Source organism: Caloenas nicobarica, chromosome 3, assembly GCF_036013445.1.
Source record: "Caloenas nicobarica isolate bCalNic1 chromosome 3, bCalNic1.hap1, whole genome shotgun sequence".
Classification (NCBI taxonomy): domain Eukaryota; kingdom Metazoa; phylum Chordata; class Aves; order Columbiformes; family Columbidae; genus Caloenas; species Caloenas nicobarica.
The window spans coordinates 25821928-25842477 of NC_088247.1; the positions used below are offsets into that span (position 1 = coordinate 25821928).

Sequence of the window (20550 nt, forward strand, 5' to 3'; positions counted from 1 at the left end):
TTGACTTTATTTACTACCAAAGACAGCCAACAAATTTAGATATATTTAGATAATGCGTCTTTGAAAGTCAATTGAAAATGTGGATTTTGCATAAAGGGTTCAAAATACCCACCAATGTCCATTTTAAATTTTTTTTTCCCAAATTTTTTTTACACAAAAGAATAGCCAACTAAGTTTAACAAAACTTTCCTATGATGAGTAATGAGCTAAGTGTCTTACATGTTTAAGGCATGCTTAATCACTCTGACATCCATTTTATAGCTTTATCAGAAAAATCTTTCTGTGGACCTAGTTCAGGAACTTAGCCCCAGGTTAATTTCTGTAAGATTAAGCATTTCTAACCACTCATTTAAATATGTATTCACATATACAGCTCATTTGATTTCATTAGGAGTCTGAAGAGCCTGAAGACAGTGGAGGGGGTATAAGAATTTTGAAGATAATTTTCTCCTCAAAATATTACTGATTGTGACCTAGTACTTGCTAGTTAACTGTTATAAATAAGATTTTTTTTTTTTTTCAAAAAAGGGACATTTCTTTCTTTCCCAATGTTCTTTTAATCTTGGATAATTTTTAAATTATTTATAGAAAACCTGATCCTCCCCTTCCTTAAATCTTGAATGCACTAACAAAGGCTAAGTGTGCAATAGCATGCAGTGTGGTCCAACAGAAATGACTCTGTGGAAGAAAACAGCGGATGCAGGGGACACTACACCCCTATGGAATGTATTCTGGAAGGGTTTTGTTTGGTCAGAGTGTCTGTTAGTGGCTGGAAACATTTGGCGGACTCCTGAAGCGGTGCTTCAGGTCTAACTTAATAAAAAAGCCTCCAGTTTGTGCTCTCTAAGACTGCACTACTCTGCAAACCAAGCCAGGAAGGTGACTTTGAGCAGGGTGTTAATTTTGAAAGCGCACTCTTGATGTGAACTAGTGGGTTAATGTCAGCCGTCTGACCACATATTTTCAGAAGAAAGGGGAGTCCTTTTGATGGTCTCACTGCTGTCCTCTGGGGCATTGACTTGCAAGCCATGGGCTACTTGTCTCCAATACATAAAACTGAACCGTATAATCTAATGTCAGTATCTGTAGAAAAGTATCTCAAAAGATGGGGAATTTTATTGAAAATGCTGGCTTTGGTATATTCTTCGGTAGCGAAAGCAGTCATGTGAAACTAATAAGAAATCAATTTTAAGCTACAGGATCTGCCTTCAGCTGAGGCTTTTGACTAATTTACATTGTAAACTCTATGTTTCAGTATGGCCTGACTACATGTTTTCTCTCAGCTTGGGAATTATGGACAATAACCTCCTATTGATCCATAACAGCAGCTAGTTATAGTGCTCATAAGCAAGTTCTGTTTTGTTAGGTGATGTGCATTTGGAGTATGGATCTTAAAGAAGCATGAAGGAGTCACATGGTAAACTCAGGTCCCATTGTACCAAGCCCTGATATCCAGGTATTCACCTAAAAATATGGGGAAGGGAACCAGGAAGGAACTCATGACACATTGTGGCTTAATGACAGTAATTGTGTTGCTCCCGTTTTATGGAATGCATCTCATGCACTGGATTAAAAAGACATTAAGGACAATAAGATTTAACTACATACATGATGTTTTATTAAGATTGAGATAATGGTTATGTGGAGAAGAAGTTTTCAAGCGTCTTTTTTTTAACAAGGAAGGAAGGCAGGTAACATCTGCAAGGCACAGATATTACTGGGCTGTATGCATGATTAGGAACACATTATCTGCCTAAAGTGCTAAAAAGTATTTTGCTATGTGATTGAACTGGAAAAGTACATTCTCAGAAGTCAACTTTTTCCACTGCGTGAGTAATTATATTACTTAATTTGAGTGGTCATGAGAAATAGGGTTAGTCAGAACTGTGATGTGGGCGATCCTAGTGACAATTCACGTGCAGTATTAATTAGATCCCATGAGAGAAAACTGGCTTTGATGTGTCATGTAATGTAGAATGTTTTGTCTGCCTGTTAATTGTCTCCTTGTGTCTAACTTTCTTTCTCAAGTCATTTTTTTCTTTTATATGAGTGTAGATGCTTTAATATCAGCTGCTACTTTTCAGCTTCTCCTTATGAAACCATTAGGCTATCATCATCTTAATGTTTTTTCTAGAACATGTTCTTATCCTCCAACACTCTTTCTCAAAGTGAGTTGTTCAATCTGTGCTCATTAGGAGAGAAGAAAAGGCTTATTGAGTATATGTATGTATACTTTGGCAATCCCAGAAGTGGCTTAATCTCATCAAATCTCATAACTGGCATGCTTTCAATCTGTTTGAGTTTGTATGAACCTGATGTTCCTCGCATTGCCTGTGCTCTATTCAGAAAAAGGCCAATACAGAATATCTCTTGGATGACTGGGCTGTAAATTCCGTCACAGCCAGAAAAGCAAAAACTTGTTTTTAAGGGATTTGTCCTCAGCATGGTCAGGCTCTGTCAGAGAGCAGCAAGAGTGGGCTGCTCTCCAGGGACGGTGAACCAAAAGCTGGGGTGACAGCAGGGCTGACAGACCATGTCCTCACCAGCAAGGGTACAACTCCACAATGCCTAAGTAAGGAGAGAAGAGATGGTGATAATGAGATGATGGTGACCATGGTCAGTCAGCAGTGTCATCACAGCCACATAGATTCACAGCGATGAGGTAGGTCCACAGACTGTGATAATGAGCTCTGCCCAGCAGATGATAGGATACACTGGCTAGAAGAAGCAGCTAGACAAGTTTAATGTAGGCATAAGGCAAAAGTTTAACAGAAAGGATTAATTAGCCATTAGAATAAATTTCCAGAGACTGAAATGGGCTCTTTATGATAGAAATTGAAAAATTGAGATAGGATTCTTTTCTGGCACTTCATAAAGTAATTCCAGGCAGTTCTGTGGTTTAAAGAAAAGGTCACACTAGGTGCTCAGTGTGGTTCCTTCTGGCCTTATTAATGTTGAATCAGTGAGTCACCCCTCTACTGACATTCACTCTTTTATTGCTTCTTCAGTTACACAGAAGTGATTACAGTCTAATTCGAAATTCCAGTCCTAATCAGCTAGTATTTAAAAAGTAATGCACCTATTATTTAGAGATTTTATTTATCAAATATCTATAAAAATCTATTTTACTCAGAACAGATAGCGATGAAAAGTTTATTTCAGGGGGCTACAGAAAAATTCTTATCTTTAAGTAGGCAGTCTCTCAAATGAGATCCTATTTCATCTTCAGAATTATGTCAAATTTGAGATGTAACCCCAAAACTCTGTTGGACATCTTGCAATTGCAAACCAAATTTGTATTATCTGAACAAATCAGTGAACCTTGGTCTACAGCGAGGTCTATGCAGAGGAACCGGGTTTGCTGTATTTGTCCAGATACGCATCTCCTCTGCATGCTGACTGGCATGACCTTCCCTTATCTGGGCATCATTTTGATGGAAAGGAAAACTGGGCATAGAGACTTGGGGTGAGGAGAAGGGAGAAGGAGGTGCTGCAAATGCTCTGCTCAGACTTCCCCCAATCTGAACTATGGTGAAACCAGAATGATGGAGTTTACCACGAAGTACACCTGATTCACAGTCGAGGCTTATCCCACACTCACCAATCTTCAGAAAGCACTAGGCTATGGTGCAAATGAAAGAACTGTTGACTGATCTAGCTTGTATTTATCAACTAATTACAAGTACAGAACTATAATTTCAGTTTTAAATAGATGTTGGAAAAAGTCTCCTCTCTTAAAGAATACATATTTTAGGTTATTGATTTTGTCTCTATATGGTTGTTCTTCGCATTTTCTCTTGTCAAAGTGCCATTTGGCTAACTTCAAGAGAGTCTAAAACAGTCTTTCCAGATGATGTTGCACTTCTAGAAAAAATTCAAAGACCTAGTAATTGCATCTCATCATCACATGCTCAGTGGACTTCCAGCAGTGCAGTATTCACATACAGAAGGAAAATGAGAGTGGTTTGACTATTTTTTTTTTTCGTGAAGAGAAAGAGATGCAGATGAGTAAATACCACAGTGATCTGCTACATTGGAGACCTAGCTTTAATTTCTTGCCTTGAGGGAACTCTTACCTATTGTGTTATTAAAATCTTTTGGCAAACACAGTTTGAAGTCCCTCACTGAAATCACACAGAAGGAACCTGAAAGCTGATTTTCCCCAGTCTCAGATGGCAGACCTAACTGTTGGACAATTGGCTATTATCAAGCATGTCAGGAGCATTTCTGACAACACTTTGTCGTGAATATTTTGATTTAAAAGAAACTTATTTTTCCCCGAGTTCTTCTGGTGTGCACTTACTGAGTGAATTTCTTGCACCCAGACTACATGTTCCTGTCAAAATACTTCTCAAGGCTAGAGATCGATACCTTGTGGTAAGAAAGAAAGGAAATCTTCTGTGCAGTCATAGAGTGATAAAGGACATAGTTCATCTGTAATAATAACCAAGTGTGCCAATGTAGGAGCAGGATACAAGCTCCCTCCTTCTTTCAAAGGCCTTGCAGTTTTTAATATTAATAAAGAGGAAAGGTAGTCAGGTCATTTCAGTATCAGCTCCCAGGATCTTCAAGGAATATATTAAAGAAACTCATCGTATATGAAGTTCTGTTATACAGAGGGATTTTTTTTTGCATATGCTGAGGGCTTAGAAAAATATATTGATGGGAAAAATATACAAGATAAATAAGAAGAAACTTCTTGGCTTTTACTCAGTACAGGGTCTTCAGAATACAGTAAGAAGGAAGCTGTGTCAGTTCCAGGTTACAGTATTCATTTTTTCTCCCTCTATTAATGTGATTCACTGGTGGGTGAAACAATGTCCTATATTTCCTGTAGGTTTCCAAGAGCTATGATTCTTCTAATAAAATATTGGAGGTACTGTTCGGACCATTTATCAGTATCCTTTCAGCTCGGATACAGCCTTAGCAATCAAATATCCTGAGGGAAATAGGAGGGAAGGGTTGTAGTCATCACTGACGTTAATGGCACCTATGCATCACACCCTCAAAGCTTCATTTTGTAAGGAAAAAATTAGTGGCTTAGCAACTAGTTACTTCATCTGAACATTTAAATTCTGTCACAAATACATTTTCTCTCTCTAAATTGCACTCTTCTTTTAAATCAAAGGTCCCCATTGTTTTTCATATCTATTAAAAACTTTTGAATGCCTAAATAAGAATGTTCCACTTTTGAAGTAAGACTGTCAGCATAGGAAGTGAAGCTTGAATGCTGTTGATAGTGCTAATCAGCAATACTGTAGATAACACTAATGCTTTAAATTAATCATAACATTATTGCATGGTAACTTCAGTAATGAGTTCAAAAAAGCTAGTTATACTTTTTAATGTCACATTTTTCTCTACGTTAAAAAAAAGGCATTGCTGGAAAAAAGATTGAGTTGTATTTTCAAAAGCTAACAACACACTTAACAGAAACTTTATTTGTAGAGGTGATAGGGATGCCTAAATGTAGTTCTCTTTGTTCTTCTCTTTCTTTGGAGGACTTGGACTGTTAAAATAAAATTATTAAAAAAAAAAGCACAACAATGAAAAAAATTAGATGTATCACTCTGAAGATTAAAATTTTCCTTCCCCAAAGGTTCAGAAAGGGAAAAGAATGCTGCAGCTTTCTTCAGTATGGCTCCTGCACAATGTCGATATCCCAGGGGGACTACAGAGCACATAGGTCTTAGTGCTGTGCTTACTTGAGTTCTTTAGTCAATGAAGGCTACAAAATGCAAAGATAGTTGGGTTCCCAATTTCTACTGAAACTGATAGATGTTTAATACCTAAAGTATCCACAGTCTTGGTTCTGACCAGACACTTGCAGATGTGGTTGTAGTTCTTCTAGAAAGATTCCTTGGTAGATTTTGGGTAGTTGTTTCTTGATTGCATTCACCCTCTCCCACTGCTCTGGTGAAGTGAATATAAAATAGAAACGTGTTTTTTCTTAACAACAACTTTATTATGTTCATTACCCTACTGATTTCTTGGGGGTTTTGAGAAACTTAGCAATCTCTCCCTTCTGAACCCATGACTGATTAAAACTTATTGTTTTTCCTAGCTTGAATTAAGACTCATCTCTCTATACCAGGCTGCTTTGGTAATCCTGGCCCCCACAGACACTGGAATGACTCTTCTACTTCATTTTATCATTTCATTTTATGTTTACTGGGAGGATGTAATCTTGAAGTTGAACCAGGGCCACAGTACTCCAGTGTAGTGCTGAGCCCTCTTTTGCTGAGCCCTCCCCTTCTACAGGATGGTCTGTTGATCTCAGAATTTAGCTGGGTAACAGTGATGAAATAGCAGAGATGAGAAACTCTATATATCTTCCATCTTTTTTCTTGGGATATGATTGCATTATTTTCTGTATATCAGAAATAATAGTTCCTTTACTTTTTTCCTTTTGAACTACAACTACTCTAAGGCCAACAGGTTTGTCCAACACTGGAGGAAAGGGAAGAAATGTGTTTGGAAAGAAGCTACTCTTAATTTTTTCTTACTGTGCTCCCTGACAGAATACATGGTGTTCCATAAATGTGCTTGTGTGCAGGATCATTTGTGGATGGTATTAAAATAATATTAAAAATTAATTGTCATTAACTTTTCAGTTATGTCTACATAGATATATGCTGCCAGTAGCTGGGCAACAGGAGAAAAAACCCCCTGTACTCAGCAAAATTAAACTCATAGATAATTACTTAAGTATATGCTTATTTTCTTTATTTTAAAGATTCAGCCATGTTTGTCCCAGCTCCACATATGCCTTCTATTACTGACCTCTGCCTCACTGGGATAAGTCCATTCCCACATAGTCCCATATGCATGAAAAAGTGCTTTACTGGAATACTCCTTTTTTTTTTTCCCCCTCTTATTATAATCTATTTTTTGGAAATAACTAGCAAAAGGAAACATCAGAAAAACATAACGTGTTACATAAAAAATCCATAAACCCTGTGGGTGCCTCCCCCGTACTCCAGCTTCACACATTAGCAGGCTTCCAGAGTAATTTTTGGTCTCAGGACTGAGTCTATTTAAAAATTGCCTCAAAGCAAAAATGGGTGATGGCAGTGTGTGCCTCACAGACTGGACAAAGATGAAAAGGGAACTGAGCGCTGGAGTTTGGATTTTGAGGGTGTTTTGTGAGTTTCCTCATAAAGCAGAGGGATCAGCCAACTGATTCCCACTATTCTTAAACCTGCTCCAAGTATGAGTGTAGGAAAGTGGGTTGTATAGCCAAGCACAAGAAGCTTGTTTTGGAGAGGTTGCATGCCTGTTTGGACTAGCTGTATTTTAGTGTGGTTTCACATATGTTTAGTGCACATTTCACTTTATACAACTCTGACTTAGGGCTAAGGTCCAAAAATGGTGAGCACTGTTTTTGTTGCAATTTGGAATCACCGTCCTCTTTAAACAAGAGGCACTTTTTAAAGAAAACAACTACTGGAGGAAAAAGAAGTGCCTCTGACATGCTTGGACCCCCTCCTTGTCCGCAGGCTCGCAGGTGGTGGCTTTGCCCTGACAGTACATGGCTGGCAGACCCTGATGCCTCCATGGCACACGACCATATCCACTGAGAAGTCGGGGGCATTGCTGAAGGAGAAGACAATTTAAACTGGTAGTTTCTGATCTCTAAAAGTAGAGACAGTTCACCTAGCTGCCTCTCTGCAACCCCTTTCCCTCCAGTTCAGAATCAGAAGATGGTAACCTGAAGAACCTTACTAGGCCTGTAATTCCTGCTTTTTCCGTTTTGTCATGGTGAAATGAAAAGTGTCACATTTGGAAACACAGTATTGCAAAAAGTGTATGTTTGCTTAGTTTTTAAAATTTTGAACAGCGAAATTTTTTTAATTGCAGGCATTAGAAGAGCCAACAAAGACTGCTAGTATGACTGAAGGCACTGCTTTGGACACCCATTCAGAGGTAATACTGTTATATCTCTTTCAAATCTCTATTTGAAATCAAAAAGCAAAGGCTAATGGAATGATATCTCCTTGTTTTTCAGATGTGCTCCCCTGCCCAGCTCAGACAACAAACAGAAGAGCTGTGTGCTGTCATTGATCAAGTCCTGCAGGACCCATTGACTATGGTAACCCATCAGTATGTGGGATTGACTTTTTATCTTCCTTTCTTCTTGTCTCTAGTCGCTAATAAGCCTGTTCTCTGTTGAAAATAATTTTCCAGCGTCGATGTGAATCTTCTCCAAGTTTTCTGCAGATGAGCACCGAGTCAGATGTTGGCAAGGTATGTGGAAAAGCCCACTCACACACTAAGGGTTCTTTCCAGGTAGACATTAAGTCAAGCAAAATCGCGGTAGAGGCTATGGCAAAAGAAAGCTGCAGCTGACAGATGCAATGTCAGTAGAAATGCCTGGCAGTTTAAAAGACATGGAAGGACAGAACCGTAGCTCTGGAGTTATATTACAAAAGAAAAACTGTTTATTAAGGCTTCAGAGGCTAGGATCCACAAGGAAGAAATCCACCATATCTTGCCTTCCATATTACACAGTCTCTGGCCGTCTCCCAGATTTTGTCCCATCTATGTGTCCTCACTACAGAGGGGGCAATATTTCTAGCTTCAATGATTGGAAACATATTTCAGAATTTTTTTTTCTTGTTCATTATTGTTTTTCAAATAATGGGACAATTAAATTAATAAGTAGACTTAAGTGCTGATTTCCTTCTAACCCTAGGCCCTCACAGGACGGGGATGTCTGCCACATCCATTTGCCCTGGATGACTCAGAAACGGATAGTGAGAGGGACAGATATCTTTCTATACTGGAGTTAAACTTCTGTTTTCCCTAAGTTATAATGATGTGCCTTCTTGGTTTGTTCACAAGGTGGACTAACCAAGGGAAGAGGGTCCTGTACTCAGTTTGCTCCGGGTAATTTAAGTTGCTTGTAGTAGCTACATTAAAGTGAAAATGACAGAAATCCAACTGGAAATAGGAGGAAAAGGATATTTGGCAAAGGAACACATCAAAGAGTCAATACATTCAAAATATCCTGCACAATGTCCAGTCTACCATGCAAAAATAGGGCACAGAACCAGTATTCCTTAGCAGCTAAAGGCTGTGAGCACCTCAGAATGAGAGAGCAAAGTGCTTAAAATAGGGTAAAAGAGAGTCATAGTCAGATGAAAGCAATTTCTTGCAAATGAGAACACAGAAAGGTGCTATTTCAGGTTATTTTGTGAGCAAATGAAACTTACATTTTATGGGGCAACCACACCTATGGCTATCTAATAATAAGCATTTTGTTATGAGAGTTCTGAGAGATAATTTAAATGCCATCCTCAATAGAAGTGGGAACAATGATTTTGAGAAGTAAAAAATGAAATAATATTTTCCACAATGAATAAAACTTTAATACACGTTATTCTCATGTATCACATGAATCTTTCTGGAAATCTGAAGTTTTATTGAATTTGAGCAATTGACAAATTGTCACAATGATTAAAATATCTTTGAGTTACTCCATAGAGTAACTCTTTGCTCTTAACATATCTATTTATTTTGTACAAGGTGTCAACAACACTGCAGAGAGCAGCTGGACGTGAAACCAGATATGTAAGTACTTTTATAACTACTCTACATTTTGCATGAAGAAATGTCTAATTGGTCTGCTCTTGCTACAATACTGGCTCAATCTGCACAGGCATCTACTCATGACTTGAGAAGTTGACTAATACAGAGAAACGAGTATGTTAAAGCACTGCTAATTGAGACTTGGGATGTCTTTCCCCTGCTGTAAACCCACCACGGCCAGAATCTCTTCAGTGCAGTTATATTGATAGTTTTACCTGTGTGAATGTGATGTTAAAATTAATTTATTCACATATTTCTTTGTTGTTGTTTGCTTTGAGCATGGGGCAGAAGCTCAGGTATTTGGCAAACAGATTGTTAGAGGTGCTGAAGGGTCCATTTGGTTGTACTCAGTCTGCACTGTAGGGGATTTGCTTTGCTAGAAGTCCTTTGGTTCTTGCCTATCCATCAGAATTTGGGGTTGACCCAAACTTTTCTTTCCAAGGTATAGAGCTGGCTGAAAACCCTTAGATGAATAGAAGCTGTTTTGTCACATATATGCATGTGCCAACATATAAAGAAAATCTCTATGTTGAGTAACCTGTTCAATTATTGAAACATTAAACCAAATTAACATTAGAATTCTTACTAGCACACACAGTTACTGCAGGTTCCATATTTTACTTACAACTCATCTAGTCATGTGGTGAGAAATCTCTGCTTACTATTCATCATTCAGCATTTCTATTGAACCTCAAATTAAAGCAGTGCTGGCAAAGCAATAGAGGACTTCCAGTTTCATGCCAGCAAAATGCCTGAATGATCAATTTTGCTTCTTGAATGTGGAGACATGCAGATTTTATTGCATACTGTAATTTTTACTTGACAGATTGTGCTGGCTCATACTAATTACAAAGGATATTGGAAGAGAGCTTTTTAATGAAACAGAAGAGTGTGTTTCAGAGGCAGTCTGTGAGAACAGAGTATGTTTAATATCACTCCAGTGTAGATCTCTAGCTCCTAGAACTATGGCTGACAAATACCATAAATTCAGGCATGCAACTTGTGTACATATGGATACAGTTAGGTTTTCTTTACTGGCATAGAAAATCACCCTTCTAAACTCTTCCTTACCAGTCTCTCCTGGAACTTTCTGGAAAAATGAAACAAATAAATATTTAAAAATATGTTTGGGAATAGACATGAAATTGAGAAGTGAAAAAATGAGGGAACGTGAAGCAGCTAAAAGTGCACACAGGCATGCACAAATAAGTAGTGCTTTTCTTCATCTGTGGTCCGCTGTGCTTATATACGTTTCAGGTAACCCCTTTGAAATGAGATTTACTCTTCAATTGCACCACTGAAGTGAGAAAATTTAATTCCAGCAGTTTGTATCTGTAGATCATTCTGAAGTGCTTTGGTGTCTCTAAGCTCAACATGAGACTGGTCATCACACTTGGTTCGTAGCATGAAAGAGAGCTCCTAGTATATAAGTAACCACTAGTAAAACCTCTAGTTTACTCTGCCAATGGCACACAATGTACTTCTTGTAGATTTAGTGCTAAACCACAGCTGTCCCTGTGTGAGTGGGAAGGTTTCCTCCACCAGAGGCTGTGCTCAGAGATGTGAGTGCTCTCAGTGAGGAGCACAGTCCTCCACCATGACTCATGGTGATGTTCTCACCACTGATAGAGAAGTAGAACCAGCAGGTCCGGGAAGTCATTAAACATCTCTGCTTAACACTTGGGAGACCACATCTAGAGTCTTGTAACCAAACCTCTGCAAGGTCTTTGTCATGGGAGGACAAGGGAAGAGTATGGTCTTCCCTCACCAAATGTGCTGGAATTGTTTCTCTGCTTGAAACTGTAAGAAGGTATAGTTGAGTCAACAAAAATCCAAGTGTAGTGGTCCTTCTACAGAGGGTGCAGGCCGTAATGGCAGTCTTATACTATAGCTATAGCATCTAACCGTTGTATCTAGTACCCTTTCTACCACCATACAGAAGAATATTCACATTTTAGAGTCTCAAGGCCTGCAAATCACACCTATTATACATCAAGGAAGGGCACATTATCTGTACAGAATCAGTGTGTTATCCAGAGGAAGTCCTACAGAGTTCGAAGTAGCTCATGACCAGAAATCCTGAACCTTGCCACAGTGTAGGCAAAAAAGCATGTGGCACATGACTATTTCACATACAAACACAAATAATTTGCATTTAGCACATTTACCCTTGATCTTGAAAAAAGGGCTTCTGCTGTTCACTGTATACTCAGAAAAAATGTAATACTTGAGTAGGATTGTTCTGGTTTTCATAATGTGGAGTCAGAAGGATGAGAAGGCTGGACTAATCTCCCTGCAGAATTGTTAGTGTTAATAACATTGATACTACAAATTAACTGACACGAGCAAATTCAGAAATGTCAGGATTTCAATATCAGATCAAGATGAAAAAATGTTGTTGCACTTAGAAAAAAGTATCCCTAAAACTTTAACAACAGGCATTCATATTTGATTATACCTAGAGATGAAATGACAATATTTTCACTTACCAATTAGACATCACTGCATCAGTGGTAAAAGCTTCTGTACTTAACCGTACTACTGTCCATGTGTTCTTCTCCTAAAACAGGCCTCAGAAAAATATAAGTGAAATGTCAAATGTGAATGCATTATTTTGTCATTCAGGAACCATTAACAGTGAAACAGTGAACCATCATCAGTGAAAAACCTTATCCTTTTGGGTTTTTCTTCTGTCATAATTGTAATAAGTGTGATATTGTATGTAATACTGTATATATTTATGTTTTTTGCAGGCCAACCTTTACAAATCAGCACCTATGATGACAGAGAGTCAGTTGGTATGTAATGCACAGCTGTGCTATGTTGCTTTTCAAAATTTGCATAAGCACAAAATCTAAAGTAATTATTATTTACTTTCTTAGACTCTGAAAGAAGTTTCAGTCAATATCCTCCTACAAAGCTGTATTGCTTCTACAGAGCTACATTGCTGCCTTCTGTACTGAATACACACCTGGTTTAAATAACTGTAAATCATGACACTACTTGTAAATGCATGGACCAAATGACAAACTAGAGTCTTGCTGAATCTTGAGGTATATGACAACTACAGAGTCTATTGCTGGTTCTTGGACCCTTTCCATTTCTACAATTTTATTTATATACAAAAATGTTCGGGCATCTGTTTTCTTCTTACACACTGGTTTAAATCAAAGATGGCTTAACAAGTGAAAAACAAGAATAAAAATCAAATAAAGAAAGGGAGATTATGCATTAGATGTTCATTTTAGCTCTGAACACAGTTTAATGCTGTTGGAGTCAAACTTTCTGAAGAAGAGTCAGGAAAGAGGTCATGGAGCCTGTCCAGGTGACAGTGACCACTGGTGAATATTTAGGGAAAAAAATGAGGTGTGGATGAGAGATTTCTCCCACTGTATTTTGGCTAATGGAACTTTAGGGACTTCTTGAATCAATTTCTTATGTTTAGTAATCTTTTGCCACTTCTTTAATTATTTTTTTCCAGTTGCTTTTTGAATCTTGTTATACTTTGGTCTCTACAACATTCTGTAGCGACAGGATTTATTTTAAAATAATACATTGTATGAAATAGTACTTTCTTTGTTTTAAACCTAATGCTTGACCTCAGTTCTTGTACTGAAAGAGTAAATCATTTTTCTTTCTTCACTGTCTAAATAATACTAAAGATTTTCTGGATATTAACTGTAATACCCTATCAGTCACCTCCTTTTCATACAGAAAAGTCAAAATTGCTTAATCAGTCTTTGAGAAGTATGGATACCGTCCCATATATTTGTGGATCCTTGTTGCCTTTTACTATATCTTTTTCAGGTTTTTTGTTTTTGAGGTTAGGAGACTAAAACCACAAACTGCTCTTGTCTAGCTCTGAACACAGCACTTCCTATTTACATGATGATGTGATAAGGTTCTTTATTGTTATTTCTATTCCTTTCTTAAAATTCTGAGTAGTTTATTTAGTTGTTACTTGTCTTGAGCAGGAATCAATGTTTGTTAATAAGGGTGTGCAATAAATCCAAGACACATTTCCTGAGTACAGCTAGTTTCTGAGCTAACTAGTTCATCACTGCATGCATAAATCTAGGATGCAGTTTAGTTTTTCTCTGTGAAATGTATCAATGTTGAATTAATTAATCTGCCTTTTTATCATTCACTCACTCAGTATCATAAGATCTATCTGCAACTCTTTGCACTGATATTTTGTTTTTACTGCCCTGAATGATTCAGTATTACCAGCAAACTTTGTCACCTTACTAGCCACTTTTTTCTAGTTGATGAAAATCCATAATTCAAAGCCCGGATTCAAGGGCACACCTCTGAGGAACTCTGTGACTTCCCTTCAATGTGAAATTTGAACATTCATTCCAGCCTTTTCCTTCCTATCTTTTAACTGGCCCATAAGAAATATTCACTTAGTTACTCTGTAGCAGTTTCATTTCCTTAGTAGACCCTGCTGGAAGACCTTCAACAAAGGTCTTTGGAAATCCATGTGCAGCAGGGCTGCATGTCCACCAAACTTTATAATCTGTGATGCAGCCTCATTTTGTTATCCCTGGCCATGCATTTAGGGAGCTGGTGGGAATAAAAAAACCCAAATGTTGAGCCTCATGTAAGATGGTCTGTTTATTCCTACTTGGTTTCATCTCATGAGTGTTCCTAGGTGCCAAAAGATTCTCATATTGCTAGTTTAAACATAACCTACATCTGCTGTATCAGTCAGCTTTCTTGCATCCTTGACTCTTAAATAACTGTAAAAGATTTATTAGGCCCTTTCAAAAGCCATTCCCTATTATTTTTCCGTATATATACTAATTCTGTTCTTTAGTGTATCTTTTCCTACTATTTTGCAGAGTTTAAAATGTGACACGTGGCGATTTGTGATTCCTGGTGCCCTTTGGGATCCTATAGTAAAACCTGCCCCATAGTTGGTCACTTCTCATTCTTCTGGTGCTGATTATGTCTGAAGGAGTAAATTAAATACCACATTTCATAGTGTGGCAATTTCACACTGGAATTGCTTTATACTTTTATTTACTCCTTGCACTTCATCTGCTCATTTTATTGTTTTGTTCTCAAACCTGTCTTGTTAACACTGAACTCGAGACAGTTCCTCCAGATTGTTCCTTTGCTGGACTTAGAACTTCCCTAAGTCTTCCTGTAAGGAAAGCTGAAGTGAGGAATTAATTTTCAGCCTTGGTCTCTTCTTCATGCATCTTTTTTATGTCTTGGTTATATCCAGTGGCTTCATAGACTTCTAGTTGAAAGGGCATTTAGCAAGTTTATTTTTCTCAAAGTCTTCCTTGGCCTAATACATGACATTTTTATATTGTGGGCTAGATTTTTTTTCCTCTATATGGTATTTGAATAGGAGTTTGTGTCTTTGGAGACTTTTCTTCCTTATTCCTTTTTTTTTCCCCACGTCTTTGCACTGCTCTTTGAACATCCCAGAATTTATTGATCTCTTAATCCTTTTTATAAACTGATGCACAGCTTTTCTGAAATGTTACTGTCTTAAACAGTATTTGGGTCAGTTATAACCATTTTGTCCTTCTGGTAGCTCCTTTGATTTTTTCCTCTTTTTTATAACTACTTTAATTATTTAACTATCTATTTTATTTCACTTGCTTTAAGTTGCATTCACAACAGTGGAATACTTTTGCGTGTTTTTGTGCAGACAGCAAGACTGTCTCTGAGCACACTGTGATCTCCATTCATGAATAATTCTTCAGTAGTAACGTTTTGACTTAGCAATTTTGCAGGATTTATGATTCAGCTAATTACTTTTTCTCTTGTGGCATCTCTGACTAGCTATACGGAACTGATTATTTATGGTGACCAGAAATATTGTCTCTATTCCTCTCAACTATGCGACTTTTATCCAATGGACAGGTGAAGCACTGGGCATGCCACTGTGACTCTCATCAACAGATTTTCTACTCTTTCAAAAGATGACTATGAATGACTCGTGATAACAAAGTGCAAAGCCATACCCAGCACACCAATACCACACAGAATGTTGCCATTATCATTAACTCTTCCTTTATATATTAAGTAAATAAGACAAAATTCACGTGGGACCAGTCTTGCTTAACTTTGTAGCATTTTCCTAAGTTTATTTGGTTCATACATTTTCATGTTGCAACAGTCATTCATGGTTTTCAGGTGGAAGGATTTATCAGAATGTATTTATACACAAAAATAGTGAGAAGGCACTCATAGATTAGAACAAATACATAATGATAATTCTGTGTTTTGTGAGCAAGTTTAAATGATAGTAACAGAAATAATACAGTGCAGTTTCTTGTGTGAAAAAGATTGTGGATAGGAGTTCTAGGGACTCAAGGCTTGACAGAAGATGAGTTCAAGCATTTGAAGGAAGAAAAGCATTAGAGAAAAATAGATAACAATCCTCATGGTCTGGGCCAGGAGTTGAAACTGGAGTGTTCTCATTAATACCTAGACATATTTTTGTGGCTTTTTTGTTCTAGAATGTTTTAGCTGTGACTTGGCAGCTTGAAGTATTTTTTTCTCTGGTTCATTAATTTTGAAGCAAATTTATTACTGAGGTTCCTGTATTTCCCACGTTTAATGCTGTTGAGCCTAAGGCTCTATGAAATAAATTAAACCATGTTTGAGAATATGACACCTCAAGAATTACAGCATGATTGATTTCAAGTCAAATAGTAGTAAATTCAGCATCTTTTAAGACCCATTTCAGGTCAGAATGGCATCAAATATAGCACAGTTGTCAGGTCGAACATAAAATCAGGGGTTGTGGGTACATCTGTCCACCCAGAATGATTTCATGGCGTTTAAGCACTGATGAATGGCTTCTGGAAGGCAGTCCTTGCCATGGCTCTATGCCGATAATTTCTCAAGCACCAAATTGCAGTGCTGCTGGTGTGAAATGTGTCACTTATGCTGAGTAGTGGTCCATATAGAGCCATCACACAAAAAAGTAGGAGATGAAAGAGATTCATGGTATACCAAAGGAAAATGTGAGTGAAGGAAACTCCAGTGCGCTAAAAGAGTTGCCTAAAGAAGGAGAAGGATGCAGAGAGGGAAGCAGAAAGCAGCACCAGTGCTAAGGACTTGGTCTTCCTCCCCTCCCTGCCACCAGCCTCGGCAGCAAGCAGTGCCTGGGCAAACCTGCTCCCTTTTCTGCTCCCAAACTTGCAACCTTGCTCCTCTGCTGGTCCTAGAGCAGCATCAGCGGTGAGTGCCTCCTTCACAATGCTCTCACTGCGGGTCTGTCCCTTTTATCCAGCTGTTGTGAAAAAGACATATCCTTGTACTGTGAGCTGAATGGAAAAGAACTAAATACATTCATTTTAGTCTTGTCTTAGTTTAGCAGAGAGCCAGTGGAAATCATAATGCAGCATAGTATCAGACATGTCATTGAAAATTCAGATCTTTCCTGAAATGCAAATATTTCAGTATGAACAAAAGACAACTTGAATTTCAAACACGTGACTCTTATTGTTCTCTGTGCTCTGGTGCAAGACCTGCTGCTGCTTCAGCATGGAGGTGGAAAAAATAATTATCCTTCCTTTCTAGGCTTTTCAGTGAGTTCAGTGATTTACTACTTAGCTGGAGGAAGAGGAAATCCTTTTAACCACAGTTATATGCCTTCACACCTTCAAATATATGAAAGAAGAACTTCACTGTAGACTGATACACTGCCTGGAATGCTTTATCACGTTTTTCCAACTGCAAGGCCTCTATAAGGGAAAATAAACTAATATGTTCAGTAACACATTTCCCTTTGTGAAGACTAATTTGTGGCAGAAAATAAATAGAAGGGGAATATTTTAGGGTAATTCACAGTTCAACTAGACAAATGCCCTATGCATGTATTATTAGGGCAAAAGCATCTTTTTGCTGACAGTGGAAACTGCACTGCTTCTTCATGACAAGGGAGTCAGTCCTCACTATCTGAAAGCAGGTGCTTTCCACCATTTAGAGACTCCTCAGATGACTCTGGCTTCTCAGTGCTGACAGAAGGTGACTGCATTGGCTGGGCTGTGCTGTGTTGCCTACTTGCCCCATCTGCCTCAGGGTCCCTTTCCCCAAAACTGATGAGTTTATTGGAAAGGACCAGGAATGGTTCCTCTCTATGAGGGAATTCTTTAGTTAACTCATTTGAAGCAGAAGTCTTCAAAGACTGCGGGAGACTGTTTGTACAGAAAAGTTGGATATAAAGGCTATACAGGCAAAAAACTCAGTGCTTGCTATTTGTCAAGCGAGGTCTGATGGACTCAGAGCAGAAAGGAAAGAAAGAAGGCAGCTAACTCTTCTATCCCAAGGCTAGCTCTCCTGTTTTGTTGTATATTTTTATCTAATCATGTCATATTTTTGTTAATCATTTGTCTGATTGTCTCAGAGACAGGCTGCTTAAAAACAGCATGGCATCAATAACATACTAAAAAAGCCAAGTCCTTGTTAAACATTCAGAGGCAACTTTCTGGCTTATGAGAAAGCTGTTCAGGTATCCAGAATGACTTAATGTCTGTGTAGTGATAGAGAGCACTGCAAAGAGTGGCTGCTGTCATTGCTAGCTATCAAATAAAGGTCTGGCCATACACAGTTTGGGGATCTCTGAATACTCTGGATAAGGGGAAGTGACAGTGATTCAGAAAGGAGAAAAAATGGACTCAGAGGATTTTAGGCCTCTGTTGAGAGGAAAAGGATTGCAACTGGGACCTTGCTCACCAGTTTCAGCAAGATCTCAGGGACAAGCAGTATCATAATAACAGTTCAGTCTTCTGACTTTGGAGGCAAATATCATGCAAGGCTCATTTCCATACAGCCAAAACACCTTCTGTCCCTGAAGAAGGGTGGCCATGTCCATACCACCTATTGAGAGACACCCTGGCCCAGCCTATCCTCCTATTTCTGATTGTGTGCTTGCTGACTTGGGCCGAAACCATGCCAGGGAGCATCCTGACACTGATTCCGTACAATCGATTATGGGTCAGCTCTGGAGCTTGTGTCTTGACCCTGTATAATTTGCTAATAGGGCTGTAGCTGTATGATGACAGCCTAATGCTACCATAACATTTTTCAGTGCTATTGCAGGAAAAGGAACACTTTCCTTGGGAAAACTAAGTCTTAGCTTGTTTCTCAGCAGTGTCCGTTGTGCCACCTGCTATCAAAGGAAGAGTTCAAGTTTTTTAGTTTTGGATCAAAGATTTTGTATTGCTTGTCAGGGAGCTAATAAAGTATTTCAAATGCTGGTTGCTGGCTGATATCTGCCACTCTGTTAGCAGAGTCAGACATAAACATATGACTCAGTCAGCACTTGAGTACATGATGTTGTTTAGAAAAAGCTTCCTTAAAAGCATTTCCACAGTGTACTGTTGAAAGAGGCTTCTTACATAAGGCGAATAGCATATCCTTGATGATTTCAGGTACCTCAATGGTCTTTTAATAGCATGGTTACATGGTATGGAGGAGTGCTAGAAGGCCACAGGTCCTTTATTTGCATAATGATGACTTGATAACAACTGCGGCTTTATTTTTATGTTTACCTTACTGTTGAAAGCCAGGAGTCTTTCACTTTTACAAACTCCTCTCACAAATCTCGTAGAGGAAGATAAGTATTTTATGCTGGATCCTAAAAGAAATAATCATGAACTATGGACTATAAATTCATTAAATGAGCACTGCGTCTTTCACTAAGTTGACCTTTGTAATGAAAAAGTTTTTACTGCAACTTAGCAGTTATTACTCTTTTAAAAAAATTACTATCACCTCATGGCTGATATTTTGCTTTCAGTTGAATGTATTTCTTCTTATTTGACGAGGCAGATGAACGGGCCCCGACCTATGGAAAGGAGGGAGGGGATAAAACACAAAGCTAAGGGAAGATGTTTTGCTGCCTGGGCCTTGCTCTTCCCAGGTGTCTTGTGCTCTTTCCCTACCTCTGCCACCTCCACCTCAGCCCCTGGGCACTGCTCTGTCCTTTCCTGGGCCAGAGGCAGAAGCACAAGACATGGGAATATCTCCTGCCTCCTGCACCCTCCCCTCCGATGGGCACCCATCTTGCCCTGTCCTTGCTGGATGCCTACTGATTTTATTTTTAGTTTACATGAAAACAACTGACATTTCAAAGTTTAAATTCAATCGCAGACCCCGCCAGGACTTCAGTACTCACCTAATTCCAATGAGAATGTACACTTTTCTTCTTCCTTCGCTTACTGAACAAGTTGTCTGTTTTAAAATTATCTTCTAGCCTCCGTTTAGAGTTCATGCCACAATCCATCATGTCAGACTTTACTATAAGAATTCTGAAAATCACAGATCTGCTAAAATGACAAATTAATAGTCAAATATTTGGTTATTTGGTAGCTAACTAAGACATTTTGCTTGATTATTTAATCCAATTTGTCTGAAATGGGAGGTATCACACATCCATGATGATTAAATGATCTAAAACTGTACTTTACCAAGTGAACTCTTAAAGACACTGTCAAAATCCAACACGCAATCAGTGGTATTATACCCCAGAAGAACTTTCCTCTAATATGTTGTTGCCTGGGTCTAAGTTAACAGCATCACGTTGCCCTTCCTTGTTTCACAGTTACTGTTTTGAGGATCCCAGGAAGGATTTTGCAGCATGAAAGCAGACATCTGGCTGTGCATAAAGTGCGACTTCATGTTCTTATCAAGATGCAGCTGAACGGCTAGCAAAGACAGTCAGCAAATCCCACAAACCATAGTCTGACACCCCAGCATCTATTTTTGTGTCAGTAACAAACGGACGTCAGTGATAAGGTTCTGTGCATAAAATCAGCTCTTACTATTTTTGTCCACAATCTTTATTAAAAGTAGGCAGCATGAATAATTTTGGTGGTGAAGTGTTATTAATAAATTTTTTAAAAGTCTAGTCAGTGTAGCGCCACTGGAATTGACTTGTGTAATAAATATTCTGTAAATTATAAAGTATTTTATTTTTCTTTCATC

General features: G+C 38.3%; 1 protein-coding gene across 5 annotated transcripts in view; it reads left to right on the plus strand.

The window, feature by feature from the left end:
- Nucleotides 1-20550, plus strand: part of MLIP (muscular LMNA interacting protein) — a 108726-nt gene that overhangs the window by 60141 nt on the left and 28035 nt on the right. For all 5 annotated transcript variants that reach the window (XM_065632160.1, XM_065632158.1, XM_065632161.1 and 2 more), the window contains exons 6-10: nt 7861-7926; nt 8009-8092; nt 8188-8247; nt 9529-9573; nt 12345-12389. In XM_065632160.1, coding sequence (XP_065488232.1) covers nt 7861-7926; nt 8009-8092; nt 8188-8247; nt 9529-9573; nt 12345-12389 — 300 coding nt within the window. The remainder of the gene's footprint in view (nt 1-7860; nt 7927-8008; nt 8093-8187; nt 8248-9528; nt 9574-12344; nt 12390-20550) is intronic.